The 22,712-nt window shown below is 37.0% G+C and overlaps 1 protein-coding gene across 1 annotated transcript in view; it reads left to right on the top strand.

Moving 5' to 3' along the window:
- The window catches only part of HIF1A (hypoxia inducible factor 1 subunit alpha), a 45,359-nt gene extending 29,971 nt beyond the window's left edge, over positions 1-15,388 (top strand). Inside the window, exons 7-15 of the mRNA XM_084883120.1 lie at positions 1,975-2,081; positions 3,175-3,322; positions 5,722-5,942; positions 6,621-6,907; positions 8,452-8,574; positions 8,704-9,128; positions 12,813-12,921; positions 13,514-13,640; positions 14,100-15,388. Coding sequence (XP_084739246.1) covers positions 1,975-2,081; positions 3,175-3,322; positions 5,722-5,942; positions 6,621-6,907; positions 8,452-8,574; positions 8,704-9,128; positions 12,813-12,921; positions 13,514-13,640; positions 14,100-14,251 — 1,699 coding nt within the window. The 3' untranslated portion in view covers positions 14,252-15,388. The remainder of the gene's footprint in view (positions 1-1,974; positions 2,082-3,174; positions 3,323-5,721; positions 5,943-6,620; positions 6,908-8,451; positions 8,575-8,703; positions 9,129-12,812; positions 12,922-13,513; positions 13,641-14,099) is intronic.
- Positions 15,389-22,712: the final 7,324 nt, after the last annotated feature.

The following is a 22,712-nucleotide window of genomic DNA, read 5'->3' as shown; positions in this document are numbered from 1 at the left end:
TACTATACCAATTTCCACTTAGAATCAATCATTCAACACGTTAATTTGAGCACCTGCTATGTGCATGACACTGTAACTGGCACTAAAGTGGAAATGAAGATTAACAGGTCTGCCCTCCGACATTTACAATGAATAAGTGGTACACTGCATAATTGTTTTAGATCACAGCTTTTCTAGTCCATTAAAAGTACTTTTTATCAGATTTTCTGGATCACTCCTCTCCTTTTTGGTACAGAATATAAGGTTTGTAATTTCCTGAAGTTAACTTTTTACCTTTTCTGGCCTCATCTCTTTCTGCTTGCCCCTTCTAACCATACCAGTCTTTGTTGGCTATACAATGCCAAGCATTTTCTCACCTCTGTCTTTGCTTGTGGTGTACCTTCTTCCTGAAGTGGTTTTGTTCTTTGACTCTCTTCTATACTCAACTCATAAATCTCCTATAGAAAACATCCTTTATCCCACCATTCCTTCTTGTGGGCAAGGGCAGTGTTTCTGCTTACCACATTATTTCTTAAGTAGTATAGTAAGTGTACTCGAAGATTAGCCACATGTTGAATTTGTCTTTCCATTTTACACCTAGAACAGTGCCAGGCATACAAACATATAAAGGTATAAATAATGAAAAAATTAATTTCATGAGAACGTTATTTAAACATATAACCTTCATAAAACCAATTAAAATTATTTTTAAAGCATAATTTAAAGAAGACTGTTGTAGTTTCTTTCTTTTTTTTTTTAAACAATGGTTTCCTTTGAAATGCTGCCACCTAGTGTAGATATGTTTAGGTAGATCCCTTTGTAAAGAATTTGGATTTTGGCTTAAGTTGGCTTAATTTTTGTTTTGTTTTTACAAATCAACTTTCTGTTTGTTTATTTTGGAATAAATTATAGCAGATCTTTCCTTAAAGTGTGACACATTTTTACACATTTATTTTTACACATTTCCTAGGAGAAGAATATCTTCCCTGTGTGCTTTCTGTCATTAACTGAGGTGTGATTTCATTGGGGGAGGGGGCAGATTTTTGGACACAATAATTGTTATGTAACCTTTGTTTACACCTCAGAAAGTCCCTTGAAATCTAAACTCTGAGAAATAAAAAAGCTTAACTCATGTTTTGCTTTCAGAAGAGAACATTTCTCTTCTAAGAAGTGCTAAGAAGAGCTTTCTCTTTGCCATAAAAAGGTTCCCATTTCAGACTGGCTACAGAGAATAGTAAGATTTAGTCTCTGTCCTAAAGGAACTGTGAGAAAATCAGAAGGATTTTGTTCTAGTCAATTTTCAGTTTGATAGCATTGTTTCATCTGAAATGAATTTCTGTAATCTTATGTAATTAATTTCCAAAATGAAGTATAAGAGCATCTTCTAAAACCAACAGAATAGGTATTCCTTTATTCCCATTTAATGTAGATACTCTGGTTAATAATACTGAAATTTTGTAGTGGATATTGATCCCCCAAAATGAAGCCTTGCCTAGTGGACCTGTTTTATGAAGAATGTGATTTTGTGTATAGACGCGCGCGCGCGCGCGCACACACACACACACACACACACACGCACGAATCTGATTTTACGGCAAGATAATGTTACGGATTTAATCTATATATTTTAAGTAACTACCTTTATGACATTTACCATTTAATTTTGCAGTATTTCATATCTATTTATTAATAACTTGTCTTGTTACCAAAAGTATATACAATACAATGTGATAAAAATGAGTAACATGTTTGAATGAAGGGGATTACAAGGTTAGATAACAGGGTGAGTCCAGAGAACTTAAACGGATGGTGCCATATTTAGTAACTGCAGAGTTACTAAAGGGGAGATGTAAATTTATTTTCAGCAAAGAAAAATGCTCTTTATTTTTTAAAATTCACTTGTTCATAATATTAATGCATATTCATTACAGTAAAGAAGCAGAGTTTCTCATGAGTTAATTTCTCTTTTTTCTTATTACATTTTTTACTTAACAGAATTACTGAATTGATGGGATATGAACCAGAAGAACTTTTGGGCCGCTCAATTTATGAATATTATCATGCTTTGGACTCTGATCATCTAACCAAAACTCATCATGATAGTAAGCAGAATGGATGAACTCATTGATATTCTGTTTAACTCTTTTCGGTCTCTTTACTTTTTGGTCATACACAGCTAAGTAGATTTAACTTTTTGGTTAATATTAACCATTCTTTCTAAACTATCTTAACAAAACTCTTCCTAAAGGATCTTGACCAATAAATCTAGGTATGTTTTATATTTGTTTAAACAATACTAAGTAAAGTAGAATCATTTGATATCTAAAACTTGCCAGGCATTTTAAATACAAAGGCTCAAAAAATACATTGCAGGATATTGTAGCATCATTTTCAGAATTCATACTTAAATATTAAAAACAATGGTTTGAGTACAAAGCATTCAGAAAATATTTGTGCAATGAAGTGAATTGTTTAGTAAAGTGAAGGTGATTAACAGCATGTACTAGTGGTAATAAGTACCCTGGACATAAGATATGTTTCCCAATTTTACTCAAATGTTATTTAAAGATCCCACAATAATTAAAATATTAGAATTTTTCACTTGACTGTTGAATCTGTACTTGAACATGACTTCGCAGTATAATTGGGGATGCCTCAGTGTCACTGAATATAATTAGTCTTGAACTACCAAATACCCACCAATATTCATGATAATATCTTTATTATTTCTCTACTACTTTTTCCTGTCAGTAATTAAGATTACCTAAAGTGCCAAAGACTTCAGCATATCAATTGAGATTCAAATATGTTAGCATAGCTACTTGAAGCATCTTTGGTTATCTGGAAACTGTAGTGGGAACTTAAGAAAATAATAGTAGTACTTTTTTCTTAAATGTTCTTGCTAGAGATAGTCAGTAAAGGAATTTTAGTCACTGTTGTCCTTCATTCCTGGCTTTGATTTTATTTAAAGTGACAGGAGTTTATTTGGGGGGAGGGCGGGTAGAAAAATAAAATTGGGTACATTTTCAGCTACTAGTTTCCTTGGGCTTTTTATCTTTCAATTTAAATAATTACAACTGATTCCATTAATATAAGCATCTCTCCTTTTCTAAAACAGTGATCAACATTTAGCATCCATTTGATTGAAGTTCAGTTGTTATTTTCTCTGCATGACTCTTTCCATTTTACTTCTAGTGTTTACTAAAGGACAGGTAACTACAGGACAGTACAGGATGCTTGCCAAAAGAGGTGGATATGTCTGGGTTGAAACTCAAGCAACTGTCATATATAACACTAAGAACTCTCAACCACAATGCATTGTCTGCGTAAATTTTGTTGTGAGGTAAGCTTGGAAAATAAATATTTGGGGAAAATAAGTAATAACTCTTTTCAGATACTCTACTTTTAAAGGGAGAAAAAAATTTTCAACATTAACTGAACTTTATTTTCTCATTTCCATCTGATACTGGTTTTCAGTACTCTAATCTTTGTTTGTAAGCCAGCTTTTCTACAGTGATTCCACTACTACCAATAGCTATCTACTTCCATTCTTTTCACTTTGATATTTTAAAAAACCCTAAAAAATACCAGACCTAAGGATTAGTTTGTTCTAGTCATGCAGCTGTCAGCTAGTATTACCTCACAGCAGCTATGTTATTTTTTTAGGAACAATACTAGCCTTGGAATAGTTAGGCTTGTGTCGTAGCTCTGTTATGTCTCCATAAACTTGGGAAAATCTAATTTCTCTGAATTTCATCCATATTTTAGAGATGATAATACTTAATTCAAAAGGTTATATGAGAACTAAATGAAAATCTATGTGAGATTACTATAAAAGACTATATAATGTGAATATTCTTGAGTTCTTCTCTTAGCTGATGGACTTGTGAATGTTAGAGATATCATAAACTAATCCTTCATTTGATCAATTTCAGTAGGCAAATGCCCCCTTTTAGTCCATCTTCCACATTACCACCAGGCTGTTTTTTCTTGCATATATATACCTGCTCATCTCATTTTCTTTAGAATTATTTTAAAGATCACTTGGTCACCTCCATGATAAAGCCTCACCTACTTGCAGAATATCATTTCTTGTTATTATCTTCTATACTCCCATGCATTCATAATTGTAACCCTTTTTCTAACATCTATGGCTACCTCTCCTAGGAAGACTTTGGTCATTTGTTTTTATTTTTGCCAATTCTGACACCATCCTTTAATGTTTTAATATTAGTGCCAAAGAGTTGGTGACTTTCCTATTATATAAGAATCAATTACTTGGAATGCCTTTTACCCCCTCACTGCAGTCTACCTAACAAATACTATTTGAGGCCAAGTTCCAGCTTGTAGGCCTCTCAAGAAAGCCTTCTCCATTTTAGCATTCACTTTATTTGCACATTTATTTTCACACTGGTCTATAAAACTTGAGGGAAAGGATTAGGTGGTTTATAAACTTGAAGGAAAGGGCTGGATCAAGCATGTCAAACTTTCGGGCCCCAGGCCGTATGCGGCCCACAATGAATAATTTTGCGGCCCAGCCAATATAAAAGTATATAAGAAGCTTTTTAATAAAAAATTTGTAATCCAATTTTTACAATATCCTGTTATACATAACTAGAGGCCTGATGCACAAAATTTGCACATGGGTAGGGTCCCTAGGCCTGGCTGGTGATCAGGGCTGATCAGGGCATTGTGGCTTCTGGCCGGGACCTTCATTCCATGCCACCCCATGATGGTCAGCACATGTTATAGGGAGCGATTGAACTCCTGGTCTCCCAATCTAATTCCCAAGGGGACACTTTACACATTAGCCTTTTATATAGATTATTAAAAATGAACTACAACATTCACTAATGACTGATTACTAGAATTGTGTTATGTTCATTTCCCTTATGCGCCTTACGCGCAATTACACCATTTCTCTCCACTAATACTAGCAGCTAATATTTTAGCAGCTGATGGCTACATCATTAGTCTTATACTGACTCGTTTGGCATGCTCAACAAGAAATATTTCACTTTTGGAAAAGAAGAAAAAAATATGTTTATTTGCCTTACACTTAACTAATTCATACACTGGTAACTTAATGTTAAAGAAAAAATATTAATTTTTATTAAAATGTTCTATTATTTTATGTTAATGCTTACTCATTTATTTCAGCCCTTTGTATTCAGCATGTCTCTATAGAAATAAACTTACATTTCTATGAAAATTGAAGCTTTTTTTTTTTTTGTGGTCTGCATAAACTTAAACCTTGTTTATTTGGCCCGTGTTAGCCTTTTGAGTTTGACATGCTTGGTTTGGATATTTTATTTTTGTATCAGTTTATTTCACATAGTAAATACTATTTGTTGATGAAAGGAGAAATAACATTTATATTTAAGCCAAATGAATATGGAGCTGTCATTATATGAGTAAGCATAAAAATTGGGAAGATCTATTTATGTCTTTCATGTACTTGACTATTACATTTCTTTGTCACCACCACTCTCCCCAAAAAGATAGTTGAAGTTTCTTAATTGAAACCATTCAAATATTTGAATTATCTTATACCGTGAATTTTAATAAGTCTTTATTTCATACTGGTATTTTAAACCCTGAATGAATGAGAGATTAGGTCAAAAGATCTTAAAATGTTCCCTTTTCATAAAGGAGAATTTTTAAAGAGTTAAGAGTCCCTTTTCCTCTACCCCCATTTTGTCAACTGCTCATTTAAGAATTACTGATCTCTCTTTTTGACAGTGGTATTATTCAGCACGACTTGATCTTCTCCCTTCAACAAACAGAATGTGTCCTCAAACCAGTTGAATCTTCAGATATGAAAATGACTCAGCTATTCACCAAAGTTGAATCAGAAGATACAAGTAGCCTCTTTGATAAACTTAAGAAGGAACCTGATGCTTTAACTTTGCTGGCCCCAGCTGCTGGAGACACAATCATTTCTTTAGATTTTGGCAGCAATGGTGGGTCTTTAGTTAGTTTGTTAATTGCCTAAATTGTGTCTGCTGATGCAAGCCCATTTTAACTGAACTTGATGCTAACATTTTTTTTGTTGGTAATCATTTGGACATGATGTTCTTATGTATTTCATTTTTCATAGTCTTCTTAAAAATATTTGCTTAAATATTTTGCCTCTGTAATTTCTCAGCATTCCTGTTTTTGTCACATTGTTGGAAATTGTGCTTCCAAGTGTCTTTAAGGTATTTCTTCTCCTAACTTTAACTTTTCTCAACTACTCTACTATTTCTATATCCTAATGTCATATTTTCTCCACAATTTAGCAAAATTATGTTGCAGTATGTATGATTGCATTAAAGGATAAATAAGCAGTCATATCAATATCAAACATTAAAAATGAAATTTGTAATTTCAAACTAGGTTAAATTTTAATGAAGAACCAGTTGGAATTACTGGGGTTTTTATGTCATGTCGATTAATAGGAGTTGTCAGTAGTGGGTTGGAAAGATAACTCAGACTTATTGTTATACCATAGAATCTGTAAAGGTTCTGATTAAGGATAATTAGGTAACATTTTTGTTGTTTGAGTGAACTAGACAAACCTTTGGTAAAAAAGGACATATTCTATATATGTTAAAATCTAGATATTCTTTAAATTGACTGATTTTTTTCCCCCCCTACAGACACAGAAACTGATGACCAACAACTTGAGGAAGTTCCATTATATAATGATGTAATGCTCCCCTCATCTAATGAAAAATTACAGAGTATAAATTTGGCAATGTCTCCATTACCTGCCTCTGAAACTCCAGAGCCACTTCGAAGTAGTACTGACCCTGCACTCAATGAAGAAGTTGCATTAAAATTAGAACCAAATTCAGAGTCATTGGAACTTTCTTTTACCATGCCCCAGATTCAGGATCAGCCAGCTAGTCCTTCTGATGGAAGTACTAGACAAAGTTCGCCTGAGGTAGGTGTCCTGATGTAATAAGAAAAGGATAAATTTCAGATTTTAATGTTCAGGAAAGAATGTATTTATAGATTTTATTCAAACATTAATTTGAGCCACATGTCATGGACTTTGTGTGCATTTTAGGGACTCTTATCTCTTTAAAAATTCTCCTTTATGAAGGAACATTTTAAGATCTTTTATTAAATTATGCAATAATTGTTAAGAGTCAGTGGAACATGGGAAAGAACTGACTTAACAAAAATGTAAAGGAGCCGAAACCGGTTTGGCTCAGTGGATAGAGCGGCGGCCTGCGGACTGAAAGGTCCCAGGTTCGATTCTGGTCAAGGGCATGTACATTGGTTGCGGGCACATCGGGGTGTGCAAGAGGCAGCTGGTCGATGTTTCTCTCTCATCGACGTTTCTAGCTCTCTATCTCTCTCCCTTTCTCTCTGTGAAAAATCAATAAAATTATTTAAAAAAAAAAAAAAAGAAAAAAAAGAAATATGTATATATAGAGTTCCCCTTATCCATGGGGGCACATTCCTAGGCCTGAAATCTTGGATAGTAATGAACCTTAATCTACTTCCTCAGCCCTGCTAGAAATGTGGCAGCAGCTTCTTCATTGGCATATGCAAGCTACTAGTAATTGTTATATTTTCATCCCTTACTTGCTTGCAGTAAATGGCTTATTCATTTCAGGAGATCCCTTGCTGAAGCATTCATATGGGCTTGGTGCTTTCTGGCACAACACATTGCTGTCAGATGGAATATGTTTTCTGTTCATGTCTTGCACTCATAAATTTAATACCTTTACCATCTTAACTAAATATTTATGCACTATGCCTATAATTTGCAGTTTAAGATGTGACAGCAAAACTAGCATGCATTTCTTTTTCCTTCACAATTTCCTGGATATAAGATTTAGTCTTACTGTAGATCTTAGCAACTTCAGTGTGTGTATGTGTGTGTGTATTGTTAAGTTAAGAATTTATACATTTTTACTTAAAGGAACCACTGTACAGCTTCTCTCTGGCTTATCTAAATTGCCAGCATCACCACTCTTGGCACTTCAGACCTTGTTAAGTAAAATAAAAGTTACTTTAAACATAAGCCCTGCAACACTGTGACAATTGATCTGATAACCAAGATGGCTACTAAGTGACTAATGGGTAGGTAATGTATATAGTGTGGATATCTTGGACAAAGGGATGATTCATGTCCGTGGCCGGACATAGTGGGACAGTGCAAGATTTCATTACACTACTCAGAACAATGCAAAATTTAAAAGTACTTTTGGGATTTCCTATTTGATGTTTTCAAACCTGAGTTGTCCACAGGTAACTGAGAAATTGCAGAAAGTGAAAGCCCCAGTAAGGAGAAGCTATTGTATTAGCAAAAATTATTAAAAATTATTAAAATTGAACTTTTCACTAGTGAGGTAAAATTTGATATAACAAATGGATTTTGTTGTGTATTCTCTGAGATCTGATTGTAGAATTCTAACAAATAGCAAAACACAGAGGCTTATTCTGGGAAAGTGAATACATTTAATTCCTTTACAGCCTACCAGTCCCAGTGAGTATTGTTTTGATGTTGATAGTGATATGGTCAATGAATTCAAGTTGGAATTGGTTGAGAAACTTTTTGCTGAAGACACGGAGGCAAAGAATCCATTTTCTACTCAGGTATATGAATTTGTTTATTATATTTTCCATTAATCTTTATTAAATTTTTCATTTAATTACTGAGTTTAACTTGTTTTTCTTTTGTGAGATGTTGCCATTGTAAAAACTCATACATTTGCTGTTCTATAGGACACTGATTTGGACTTGGAGATGTTAGCTCCTTATATCCCAATGGATGATGACTTCCAATTACGTTCCTTCGATCAGTTGTCACCATTGGAAAGCAGTTCTACAAGCCCTCAAAGTTCGAACACAGTTACAGTATTCCAGCTGTCTCAAACGGAAGAACCACCTGTTACCACCACCACTACCACTGCCATCACTGATGAATTAAAAACACTTACAAAAGATGGTATGGAAGACGTTAAAATATTGATTGCATCTCCATCTCTTACCCACGTACCTAAAGAAACTTCTAATACCACAACATCACCATATAGTGATAATCGAAGTCGGACAGCCTCACCAAACAGAGCAGGAAAAGGAGTTATAGAACAGACAGAAAAATCTCATCCAAGAAGCCCTAACGTGTTATCTATCACTTTGAGTCAAAGGTATTTATTTATATGTAATATTAAAATTATAGTTCTTTTATTTTTTTAGAAAATGTGTATATGGTAAATTATTTCTAAATGTAGCAAACTTTCTGATGTATTTTCCTTAAAGTACATAAAATTGATACATAAATTTTTGAACTTAGAATAAGCACTCTAGGAACTATTTCTAAATTAGCTTATGTATTTATTTTCTTCAAAATAGTCATATCACCTATCTGAATGTAGGATCTTCTAATACCTCCAAAAATAAAATCTAGCCAGTAAGTTCTGTAAATGTACAAAAACTAGCTTGGTTTCTTTTTCTTTTTCTTTTTCTTTTAAATTGATTTGAGAGAGGAAGAGAGAGGGAGAGAGAGATAGAAACATCAATGATGAGAGAGTATTATTGATTGGCTGCCTCTTGCATGTGCCCTTGACTGGAATCAAACCCAGGACCTTCCAGTCCACAGCCCAACATTCTATCCACTGAGCCAAACCAGCTAGGGCTGGCTTGGTTTCTTATGCTTGGTTAAATCAAGTTGGTTAATCCTCGCTGCTTCTGTTTCATGGAGCACTTTTTAAGCCTGAAAAAATGTCCTTCCTACTTAAGGGTATTTCCAATTCCATAGTGAGCCTGATGGTCTTCAGTCCTCAGTATTCAGTATAAATATTTATAAGACTTCTTTTTAAATTTTATGTATAATTGCCTTTACTTTCATATTTGCCTTTATAATTGCCTTTACTTATATATTTATAATTGCCTTTACTTTTTTTTAAAATGCATTTTCACTGATTTCCGAGATGGAGAGAGGAGAGAGAAAAAAATATCGATGAGAAAGAATCATTGATTGGCTGCCTCCTGCAACTGGGCATGTGCCCTGACCGAGAATCAAACCATGATCTCCTAGTTCAGGGGTCTTCAAACTACGGCCCGAGGGCCACATGCAGCCCCCAGGGGAGTCTGATCCTGCCCGCCAGGTTTTTTGGGCAGTGAGCGCAGCCAAGGTGTTACAGTAGGGATTAGTAGTTCATATAGTCCGGCCCTCCAGCTCTCTGAGGGACCGCGATCTGGCCCCCACTTTAAAAAGTTTGAGGACCCCTGTGACTAGTTCATAGGTCAGTGCTTAACCACTGAGCCACACCAGCCAGATATATTTTTCATTACTTATTTATAGAACATTATATTTTATAGGTCAAATAGGGTTTTAAGAGCTACAGCAGGAATCTAAGCCTGATGTTATGACATTGCCTCTATGAAGTAAATTTGAGCGAATATCTGGACACCAAATACATTTTAAATTATACCTTCTGTATGTAATTTGTAATGGGATTTAACATGTTTTAAATTTAAAGCTCTAGTTACAGGAAATAAGTTTTAGCTAGTCAGTGAGGCAATATGTGTGTAGGAGAGAAATGATTCTTTTTCTACTGTGCCTAGACTGATCCAGATATCAGTAGCGATAGGAAAAGGCACTGCCGTAGCCAGGGCTCATGGCATATTGCTTCTGCCTTGCATCGTTGCTTTGACCTAGAGTGCTGGGAGAGGCCTTTTCCTAGACCTAAGAAAAGATCTTGGAGCTTTAGATTTAAAAAGGAGCATTTTATATAATTTTATAAATTACCATGTGACCAACTGACTTTAAAATTTAAACTCTGAGTTCCTTTAGGGCACCATTCGCCAATCTTTTGGACCTCATGGACCACCAGTGGTCCCCACACCACCGATTGGTGACCACTGCTTTAGGGCAATGACAGTGTCTTGTTGACAGTTTAGTGGTATTAACACTAAATTCAGTACCTATCGTGTACTAGCTATTTCAATAAATGGTTATTGTGTGGATAGATGAATGAATATCCCCTATAATAATAAAAGCATAATATGCTAATTAAACCAGACAGCCAAACATCCTTCTGGATAAAGCCTTGGTGGCTGCAAGGGCCAAGGGCAGTCATCCATGGTGGCCCGCAGCAGCAGCAGCAGCAGCAGCAGCGGGGTCATGGGGGCAGCATTGACCAGGTTGCCTCCTGCACAGAGAGGCCTGAAGCAGCTGTAGGAGGCTGTGGCAGCGGCAGGGTGATGGGGCACAGTGCCTTCCCTTGATGGCTCAGTTGCCTCTCGCAGAGGGAGGCCAGACTGCAGTTTAGGCCCACTCCAGGCCTAAGCCATCAGTAGGACATCCCCTGAGGGCTCCCAGACTGTGAGAGGGGGCAGGCCAGGCTGAGGGACACCCCTCCTCGACCCTCCACGGCCCCCCCCCCCCCGCACAAATGTTTGTGCCCCGAGTCTCTAGTGGTAATACAATGGTGATGACAGTTTACTATTAGCTACAGGAGACTATAGATATTCAGTTTTCTGAACAACTGTATTCTTGTCAAAACCAAAGTCATCTTATCAAATCACGTTAGCAATTTTTTTTTACAATAGTTCCACTATAATATGCACTAAATACCTTACGAGATGAATTTTATGAACTATATGGAGGCTTTTTCATTACTAATTCTCTAGTTTGTTATTCACAAAATCAAAGTGCTGTACTAAGCCAGACAGACAGCTTTACAGCAAAGATTAAAGATAACCATTAAAACTGTTACTGCCCGGGCCAGTGTGGCTCACTTGGCTGGAGCATTGTTCCGTGCACCAAAAGGTGACTGTTTTTTTCTCACGTGGATGTTTCCCTTTCTCTCCCCCCTCCATCCTTTCTTCTCTCTAAAGTCATTTTTTTAAAAAGGTGATATTTATACTATACACAGAATTATACTTCATAAAGATAATATAGTTAAGTAAGAATTTTAAAACCTGCCTGTCTGATATTGGAGGTTTTATAAAACTGCATGTGGGAAGGAGAGTAATATATTACCTACCCATATACATTCTCAATTATATATGAAACAGAGCAAGGAGCCATTTATGATTAATGTATTGCTGGGGGAGTTCTTGAGAAGATAAAGTAGCTATGATAAAATTGATGTATTTTAATCAAGTAGTTCTTCACTATTTAATACTAATTTTAGGTGCAGGTTTGGTAACATACCAATACTGGAGGCAATTTGACTTAGGAGGAAGATCACTGGGGAAGGATGGGGGGACATGGGTCTAAAGATCTAGAATATACTTCCATATCCACAACTAATTAGCAGTGGGACTTTGAGATAGTTACCTAACAGGCCTCAGGTTTCTCATTTATAAAATGAGTATTACTATCTTTGGGATTGGAATGAAATTAAAATAAACTAATGAACATTAAATGTTTTATGAACTGAAAATGCTATGCAAGTGTGAAATTAATTTCGTATTACGTCCCAAGATTATCTGAATTATATTAGATGGAATAAAAAGCCAATATTTAAGTTTTTGACTTACAAAAATATCAATCTAGTTCACTTTGATTAGGGAAATGCAAATTTTAGGATATTTTGTTTCAAAAATTGAGCTTTGGCATTAAGTGTCTGCCCCCTGGTGGTTAGTGCACTTCCACAGCCAACCTCCTGTTGCCAGCCAATCTCCCGAGGTCCCTCCCTCCAGCCATCCGGCCCCTATCAACCCCAATCTGCCCCAATCACCAGCCAGGCCAAGGGACCCCACTGGTGCACAAATTTGTTCACCAGGCCTCTAATACAAATATATTTTGTTGAAAAAAGCTATTTGGATAATTCTTTTAAAAATAATAAAACAACCATATTTTTATTAAAACTTTTTTTCAGAACTACTGTTCCTGAGGAAGAACTAAATCCAAAGATACTAGCTTTGCAGAATGCTCAAAGAAAACGAAAAATAGAACATGATGGTTCACTTTTTCAAGCAGTAGGAATTGTAAGTGTAAGAGTATGTTTTTGCTTTTTCTAGTCTAGCTAATGTTCTATTTATAAGTTACATATATAGATAATTCCATGTTTCTTCTAAATACCAAAGTTGTATTTTTAGAATTAAACATTGATCTTTTTTTTTTTCTTTCACTTTGTACACTCTCTTAAAAACAACGAATACATTTTTGGTGTAAAAATTTCAGATAATACAGATATATTTTGAGTAAAAAGTGATGTTCTCCCCTTTTTCCACCTAACATCACCACCTGCCTTGTTCTCTTTCATTTAAGTTAATTTCCCCTTCTTATTCCCAAAACACAATAGTTTTCTTAAGTCATTGTTCATCAATAACCCATACCGGTATTTTAAATTAACCAGATTAACTGGAAAGAATTTACAGAGAAGTTGTTAGCCATAATGTATGACTAATAAATGTCTTGATCATAGTAGTGCTAAAAAAAAGAATTAAAAACAATTAAGGGTAGTATTTGATTTAAGAAACCTGCCTTCTCCGTGTTATTAAACTTGCATTAATATCAAAGTTTTTTATTTTTTTAAAAAACAACATAGTAAAATTGAAATAAGTTTCCTCTTTTTAGGGAACATTATTACAGCAGCCAGATGATCCTGCAACTACCACATCACTTTCTTGGAAACGCGTAAAAGGATGCAAATCTAATGAACAGAATGGAATGGAGCAAAAGACTATTATTTTAATACCCTCTGGTTAGTTTATTATTTTTGTCCTAAATATCAATAGGAGAATTATATGGCTTTTTATTTAGGAGCTTTGTTCTAAGTGAGAGTGGTTTTTATTCCTTACCAAGATTAAAAAGTAAGGTAGCATTTTATCTAGTGTCTGTAACAGCTATTTCAAGATAGAACTTTATTTTTTAATAATTATCGTTGATATGTCTATGTATTATTAATATTGAATAGAAGCTGAACCTTGTAAATTGATTTAGCACTCCTTTGTCCTTCCTTGTATCCTGTAAACATTTATGATTTAGTACCAGTAACACTTGATTGCACTTACTTGTTTACATAGCGATGGTTACACCATAGACTAAAAACCCTTCCAGAAAGTTTATTTGCTGTATGTTCCCAATGCCTAGCGCATAGTGGGTGTTTAATAATAATCATTGACTAGATGAATGAATACTTAGATATCTCTTTGTTTTCCAGACTTAGCATGTAGACTCCTTGGGCAATCAATGGATGAGAGTGGATTACCACAGCTGACCAGTTATGATTGTGAAGTGAATGCTCCTATACAAGGCAGCAGAAACCTACTGCAGGGTGAAGAATTACTCAGAGCGCTGGATCAAGTTAACTGAGCTTTTTCATAATCTCATTCCTTTATTTTGGACACTGGTGGCTCATTACCTAAAGCAGTCTATTTATATTTTCTATATCTAATTTTAGAAGCCTGGCTACAATACTGCACAAACTCTGTTAGTTCAGTTTTGATCCCCTTTTTACTTAATTTACGTTAATGCCAGATCACAGACAGCACATTTTCACAGTTCTTTGGTATTTAAACCATTGCATTGCAGTAGCATAATTTTTAAAATGCACCTTTTTATTTATTTATTTTGGGCTAGGGACCTAGTTTGTCCCTTATTGAATTATTTTTAATAAGATGCCAATATAATCTTTTAAGAAGGCAGTAACCTTTCATCATGATCAGCTTGAAAAATTTTTACTCAGTTTTACACATTTACATAAACAATAGTGTTTTGCCAGCAGTACATGATAGCCTCGATTGCACATATATTTTCTTAAAAAATACCAGCAGTTACTCATGCAATATATACTGCATTTATAAAACTAGTTTTTAAGAAGAACTTGTTTTTGGCCTATGAAATTGTTAAACCTGGAACATGATATTGTTAATTATATAATGATTCTTAAATGCTTATATGGTTTATTATTAAATGGGTAAAGCCATTTACATGATATAGAAAGATGCATATATCTGGAAGGTATGTAACATTTATTTGGATAAAATTCTCAATTCAGAGAAATGAATTTGATGTTTGTATAGTAACTTTGCCAGCTCAAAAACAAAAAAATACCCTATCTGTAGTTGTGGAAATTTATGCTAATATTGTGTAATTGATATTAAACCTAAATGTTCTGCTCACCCTGTTGGTATAAAGATGTTTTGAGCAAATTGTGTACAAACAAACAAATCATGCTTTGTTAGCAAAATTGCCTAGTGTGTTAATTTGCTCAAAATTTGATGTTTGGTTTTATGCACTTTGTCGCGATTAATATTCTTCTGTTTTGATATAGATTTCAATAATTGAGTGATTTTAGAGGTATTGTTTTAGAAATATATAGTTGTCACAGTAAATATCTTGTTTTTCTATGTGCATTGTACAAAATTTTCGTTCCTTTTGCTCTTTGTGGTTGGATCTAACACTAACTGTATTGTTTGTTACTTCAAATAAACATCTTCTGTGGACCAGACCCTCCTTGATCAGCTTTTAAGTTAATGTTTATTTTAATACCTCTGACTCCAAAACTGTTTGCCAACAATTTATGTATTTTATGAAGATTACATTGACATGGATTGGTTAATTCAAGTAAAATCTATAATAATAAAAGCATAAAATGCTAATTAGACCTGATGACTTTCTGTAGGAAGCCAGGACTGAGGAAAGCCCAGATCCTGGGTGCAATGGGAAGCCAGAGAAAGGAAGGCCTACTCTTGCACGAATTTTGTAGTAATTTTAATAGTTTAATATGAATGGGGTGGATGAAACAAATCCTAAGTATTATAGTAACATAGTGTTATAAGGGCTACTAGAATGTCCTCTAAAGATTTCTACCCCTGGCCGGATAACTCACTTGGTTAGAGCATCTTCCCAAAATTGTGGGTTCAATCCCAGGTCAGCACACATACAAGAATCAATCAATGAATGCATAAATAAGTGGAACAGCAAATCAATTTCTCTCCATTCCTCTCTAAAATCAACAAAAATTTTTTTTTAAATAATAAAGATTTCTAATCTATCTCTTTTATAGATGAAGAAATTTAGACCTCAAATGGTAAATGATTTGTCTAAGCCTTAAAGGTAATAAATGCCAGACCAGAGATTTAAACTTAGGTCTTCTTACTCTAATATGAAACAGAAATAACCTTGTTTTTGTTTTTATGATACTGTATATTTAAATTTTAAAAAATAGCTTTGTTTTTCTTCCATATATTATGAAATTGCTGTTATTTTCTGACTATAAAAGTAATACATTCTCAATTTTTAAAAAGCATAAAAAGGTCCTAACCAGTTTGGCTCAGTGTATAGAGTGTCGGCCTGCAGATTGAAAGGTCCCAGGTTCGATTCCGATCAAGGGCATGTACCTTGGTTGCAGGCACATCCCCAGTAGGAGGTGTGCAGGAGGCAGCTGATCACTATTTCTCTCTCATTGATGTTTCTAATTCTCCCTCTCCCTTCCTCTCTGGAAAAAAATCAATAAAATATATATTTTAAAAAAATATTTTAAAGAAGCAGAAAAATCACTGAATCCCTGTACTGAGAAGTAACTGCAAATTACTTTTATGGACAAACTATATAGATAATGCCAGATCTTAGATACTATCTAAGCCTGAGGTTATAGGAACAAAATATCCTGAACAAAATTAACCACATATCTTAGGGGACTGTTTTTATCTTAAAAATGAAGAAAAGGTGATTTCGGTTACGTGAAATTTTTGGAACAAACGTTTACAATACTAAAAGCCCAATATTTTGGGGCACTTCACATATATTTATAGTATACTTCACTATAAATAATATGATCCAAGTTCTTGTGTGTTTAATTACAGATTGCACTAGAGGTGGTATTTCAGAATAAAATAGTTTAATATTCCCAGGTCAAAATAAAAAATTTTTCTGATAGCAAGTTATCTTGAGTTGAAAACTAGAAGTTGATGTAGTTTTCAAATATTAATGGTCAGATTATGTAATGACCAGGTCTGAGAAGACTTGAGAGAGCAATGATTTAGAAAAGAAAGCCACCTTTAAAGGACAGTAGAGCTGGAAGAAACAACCTCTGGTCATGCCAAAAACAAGCCCCATGGAGTGCTTGAGGCTGAAATAGAAACAGCCCTTCCTTCCCAGCATTCATTGTTTTCTCTCTCCCTCTCTCAGAATCACAGACTTTTAAAAAATATCTGTATCTATGAAGTATAGCCTTACCCTAACAATTACAATTCTATAATAGGTCTTCTCCCCTTAATGTTCCTGTCCCCTCCTATGCATGCCTACTTCCCATTCTCTGATACTTCTGTGAATGAATGACCATTGTATTATTTTCATACTTGAAGAAAGTATGGTAAAGAATATGGTGTACTTTGTTCATGTGTTCTAGAGCCTCATTATTAACCTTGGAACAGGACCCCGGACAGCTAGCACTGCTTGGTGAAATGACACAAAAGATTAGGAGTTAAAATGAAGCTAACCTCTGATAAGTATTATATGCTAGACTTTGTGCTAAGCGTTCTGCATATTATCACAATCTTAAAAAAGAACCTATTGCATTAGTACTTTTCGCATCTCGTTCTGTGGATGAGAAAATAGTCTTGGAGAGGTGCCCTAAGTTTAGAGCATTTGAGCCAGCCATCAGTAGTAACTCCATAGCGGCTGGTGCTGACCACCTTACAGTGCTACTCAGTCCTTTCCCTCATTAACTTTAAACAGCAAACAGGAAAAAAACAATGGGGTGTAGGCACTGAAGGTGTCCCTTGAAGGTAATGAAACCATACAGAGCTTTGAGGGGCTGTCCTAAGAGGAATGGCAAGACAAATGGAAATTAATAAAAGTGGTATTTTGATATGCTATTTAGCCGGGCTTTAGTTTGAACTACAGGTTCAAAAAATAGTCTGAATTATGTCTCCATAATGTCTGGTTATGGAGACATAAGGTAGATGAGATAATGTATGAAAAACAACGTATGACAGCAAACTAACCCGCCATAGGAATGTATGGTATGGTTCTCCCAGAATCGTTTGACTTAATTTTCTAATAAGTTTGTATAACTTCACAATTATTGCAAATAGTTCCCCTTTTCTTGTTTCATTGCAAATCTTGACTTCCCCCAAAACCTCTAAAACACAAAAAGGATGGACTTTAAAGTTACTGGCTTCCCAGAATCTAAAAAATTATAAAATTTCAAATTTCCATTGCAGCAACATCAAAAACAAGTTGCAAAGAATATGGATTTACTTTATTTTTTTTTTAACCATTGAGTTTGGTTAAATAAAACCTTTGCAAACATACTGCTAACTGGAACCAACAAAAATGTGAAGAACATTTTTTCTCGGGTGTTTTTTTTTTTTAAGTCTTTCACTTACCACTTTGCTCGTATATTTCATCCCTTTAAATAGCGCCACACCCGTCGTCCCCAGAGCATTTTACCGAGAATTAGTGCAATCTGTAGAATTGATACGAAATAGTTCTACCTGTAAGATAAACGCTACACCTCGCCACCAATCTGAAAAGCCTTCTGGAGCTTTGTTGTGTTCACTCCTTTCCGAGGTTTGGACATAAGTTTTATTCTTACCTGTAACGGACGGTTTTACCCAAGACGCTGCTCAGACACCCGATCTCCTTGTATTAATTTTATTTCCTTTATTCCCTCGTCTGGGCTCCATTCCTGCACGGAGAGGGAAGGCAGGTGCCTGAGAGCGGCAGTGGTCAGACCCTCCGCAGCAAAGGACCAAGGATGCGAAGGGACCTGGCATCCCTGTGGTTCCCGGTGCCCCAAGTACTACTTACGGATGTGAAACCCGAGCCGCGGGGCGAAACTTGGCCCCGCCCCGCCCCGTCCCGCCCCCCGCACGGAGGCCCCGCCCCGGTACGTGCTGGGCCGCAGCACCGCAGCCCGCCCCGCCCTCCGCTCCGCGCCCCCTGGGTGTGCGGCCGGCGCAGGGCCCCCGCGTCCACTCCCGGCTGCTGCTGCCTACGTGTGTGAGCGCATGTGGGAGCCGGCGGGCACCGGAGGGTCAGCGCTGCCCTTTGTCTCCGGTGACTTGTCCGATTCTGGTGCTGGTGCCTAGCTCTTCCCCGAACTTGTTGTTTGGATGCGTGGTCGGTCGGTCGGGGCGGAATAGGTGTTGCCCTGGGACTGTATCCGAAATGGCCAGTCTAATGCTTTGGGGTGTGAAGCTGTTGTGCTTTGTAGAATAGAAAAAAATATCTGAGGTCTCCTAACAGGTTGGACCTTGGTTACCTGTATAACAGTTTGTTTTTTTAATATCATCTACTAATCTGATCAAAAATAGAGGAGTTTAAATATATTCCCCTTAAGGCACCCAAAGACAGTTTATTTTAAATGTTATTGAGATGTCTCAGGTGAAGGAAATGGAAACTTTAGCAGCCCCAGGTGTGTGTTTTTTGTTGTTGATTTGATTGTCGTGTGTATTTTTTTTTTTCATTTCTTGTGTGCCTGCACCTTATTGAGGCCAGATATTGAGAGTTCTCTGGGAGAAGATAATCTTGATGGACAGAAAGGAGGTGAGTTTATGGGTACAGGAAAGCTTGGGGCTCTAAAATAATCGGCTGTAATTAGTGTTAGGATTGCGCAGTTGTAAAGTACAAAGGCAGTGTTGTTTAGAATAAATAACCTCCCCTCTGCATCGTCTTGGGTGACTACAATATACATTTTAAATTGTAAATTGTTTTCTAAAGGGAAATTTATAGGTTATCAAATAGAATTTACCAGAAAGTAATGGTCTGTTTTTTAAGAAGTAGTCAAGGTGTTTTAATTACTTATTTTACTAATAAAAACTGATCGGTAGCCTCAGTCATGGTGTGTTTGATTGCAAAGGTGCCATATCAGGAGAGTGATAAACTCTTTTGGCTTTCTGAACCCTTAATAAATCAATATAAAATGGTGATTCTCCACAAAGAAGAACAAGCTGGGGTGTGTATGGGGATGGGGAGTAAAGGGATTGTACAGTGTTTAATCACAATGGGTAATGCCTTTTAAAACATTGAGGAAGCATATAGCCTAACACAGTGGTCGGCAAACCAAAGCTCACGAGGCACATGCGGCTCTTTGGCCCCTTGAGTGTGGCTCTTCCACAAAATACCACGTGCGGGTGTGCACGTACAGTACGATGGAAACTTTGTGGCCCATGGGCAGAAGTCAGTTTTCGGCTCTCAAAAGACATTTCAATCATTGTACTGTTGATATTTGGCTCTGTTGACTAATGAGTTTGCTGACCGCTGGCCTAGCAAGTAAACTAGACTGTTAAGTCAAATCTATTTTTTAGAGATTTTGAAATAGTAAAACATCAAAGAAACATTATCTTAGGTAGAAACTCCTTTCCAAATATTTCTGGATAATATTGGTCTTTGAAATAGATTTCAGTGTTTCTACACACAACTGCAGTGACAAACTTTAATAGGAGCACTAAACTAGCTGCAGGGTGAGCCATTATAAACTTCTGGTCTTCAAGCAGACCAGACCTCACTGCCTGGTCTGCTTGAAGAATATTTAAAGCTAAAAACAAACAAACAAACAAACAAAAAACAATGTTACCTGCTAACTCTGCAAATCAGTGAGGAGCCAGCTCAGCCAATATGTCTCTGGGCAAATTCACCTGCCAATATTTTGCTACCCCTGCGAACTTCAGCTTTCTTACTTTACGGCTCATTTTTTACCTTCTCTGATCATTTATGTATCTTATCTCCCCTACTAAACTCATAGTTCCATCAGAGCATGATTCCCATCTGATTCATCTTTGTTACAAAGCCTCCTCTGTTTGCAAGGACAGCTCACACATGACTGAGGTGGGAGAGGAATTCCTGTGAACGGGGATCAGAGTTGTAGAATCAGGACTACAGGATCATGTTAAACAAAAACCTTCACCGCCCGAAACTTGTGTGAAAGAGTTTGTTCAGCCATATGGCCAGGCCCTGGGACATGCAGTCTAAACCAGTGACAGCAGGGCCAGTTGGAAAATACACACACGTCTGCCATTCTGGAGCTGATGGAACCCTTTTATACGATGAGTTTAGGGAAGAGAGATGTAAGTTGTTTTTGAAAGAATTGACATTGGCTGTAGATAAAGGGGTGGGATGAAGAAAAGATGAAGCAGGGGCAGTTCTAGGATAGGTGTCTAGTCCATAAGGAAGAAATATTTTCTTTTTTTTTTTTTTTTTTATTAGTTGTGGGGAAGAGTCAGAAAGTTCATGCATAAAGAAGGACTTGGTGGTCTCTGATTGGTTCAGTTTCAACAAACATTCAGGAATGTGAATACTTTTTCTTAGTTTTAGCACACATATTAGCTGAGGGCTTCCGTTGTCTCCTACTCTCCAATCCACTGTAATTTAATTTAGGACAGTGGTCGGCAAACTCATTAGTCAACAGAGCCAAATATCAACAGTACAATGATTGAAATTTCTTTTGAGAGCCAAATTTTTAAAACTTAAACTTCTTCTAATGCCACTTCTTCAAAATAGACTCGCCCAGGCCGTGGTATTTTGTGGAAGAGCCACACTCAAGGGGCAAAAGAGCCACATGTGGCTCTCGAGCCGCAGTTTGCCGACCACCGATTTAGGACATTGCAGAATTTATCTCTTGCCAACCATTTTCTAGCCCTCCCAGTGAAATCCATTCAGTGAACAATTACTGAGGGTTGAGTGAGTCCAAGATGTTTGCTTTTGCCCTGAATGTTTGTGTGCCCTCAAATTCATATGTTGAAACTTAACCTCCACGATGGTTAGTATTAGGAGCTGGGGGCCTTTGGGAGGTGATTAGATCATGAGGATGGAGCCCTCATGAAGGGGATTCATACCCTTATAAAAGAGGCTCCAGGAATTCCCATTGCCCCTTTGGCCATGTGAGGATGCAATGAGAGAGAATCATTGATCAGCTGCCTCCTGCATGCCCCACACTGGGGATCGAGCCCACAACCTAGGCATATGCCCTGACCAGAATCAAACCGTTGATGGGTCCACACTCACCCACTGAGCCACCTTGGCTGGGTCCTAGGCTTTTCTATCATACTAGAGGCTCAGGGCACACACCAAATCGTGCATGGTATGGGTCCCTAGGCCTAGCCTGGCTTCCATTACATGGCCTCTGCCACCCTGGGACTCTAGGTGAAGCTTCCCGCCCCTGGATGCTCCAGGATGCCCGTGGCCCCTCCACTGCTCCAGGAAACTACCCCACCCCGCCCTGCTCTGTGAGGCTCCCCTCCCCCCAACTTCCACCACAAATGCTCTGTGAAACTCCCCTGCCCCACCGCTGAGTCATGAAACTCTCTGCCCCCTGGGGTGACTGCTTCGATAAGCTCACAGCCACCCTGCCAAGCAGCACACTACCCTGCTCAACAGTCCCCAGTCCCACCCCGCCTGCACCCCCCTTTGGGGCTGGAGAGAGGTGGACTGAGAGGTCTCCATGTACTTCATGGTGACCAGTCACCCGTTCAGTCGTGAGGCCACCTAGCTCTTTATATATATCAGGCTACGATTATCCTGAAAAATAAAACAGCATGCCCTGCAATCAGAGAATGGTGAAAAGTACAGGGATAAGCTAGGAGGTTGGTGTGTACTCAAAGCCAATTTGGCCATATAACCAATAAGTATCTATACTGTATTTTTTGTGTTGTTGTTGTTGTTAAGCACTGTGCTAATGTAGCATAGGGCAGGCGGTGAGGAGATATTTACAAAACAGTTTCTTCAGAGTGCTTGCAGAAGACTGCTAGGGTTCCACGGAGAGAGCCACACAGCTCCCTATTGTGTGGTTATAAACTGTAAGAGCATCATGAGTCCAGTTCATTTT

This window comes from Pipistrellus hanaki (assembly GCF_964339955.1).
Source record: "Pipistrellus hanaki genome assembly, chromosome: 1".
NCBI classification, from domain to species: domain Eukaryota; kingdom Metazoa; phylum Chordata; class Mammalia; order Chiroptera; family Vespertilionidae; genus Pipistrellus; species Pipistrellus hanaki.
Note: the sequence above shows the minus strand (reverse complement) of the source record. Positions and strands in the feature narration are given on the sequence as shown.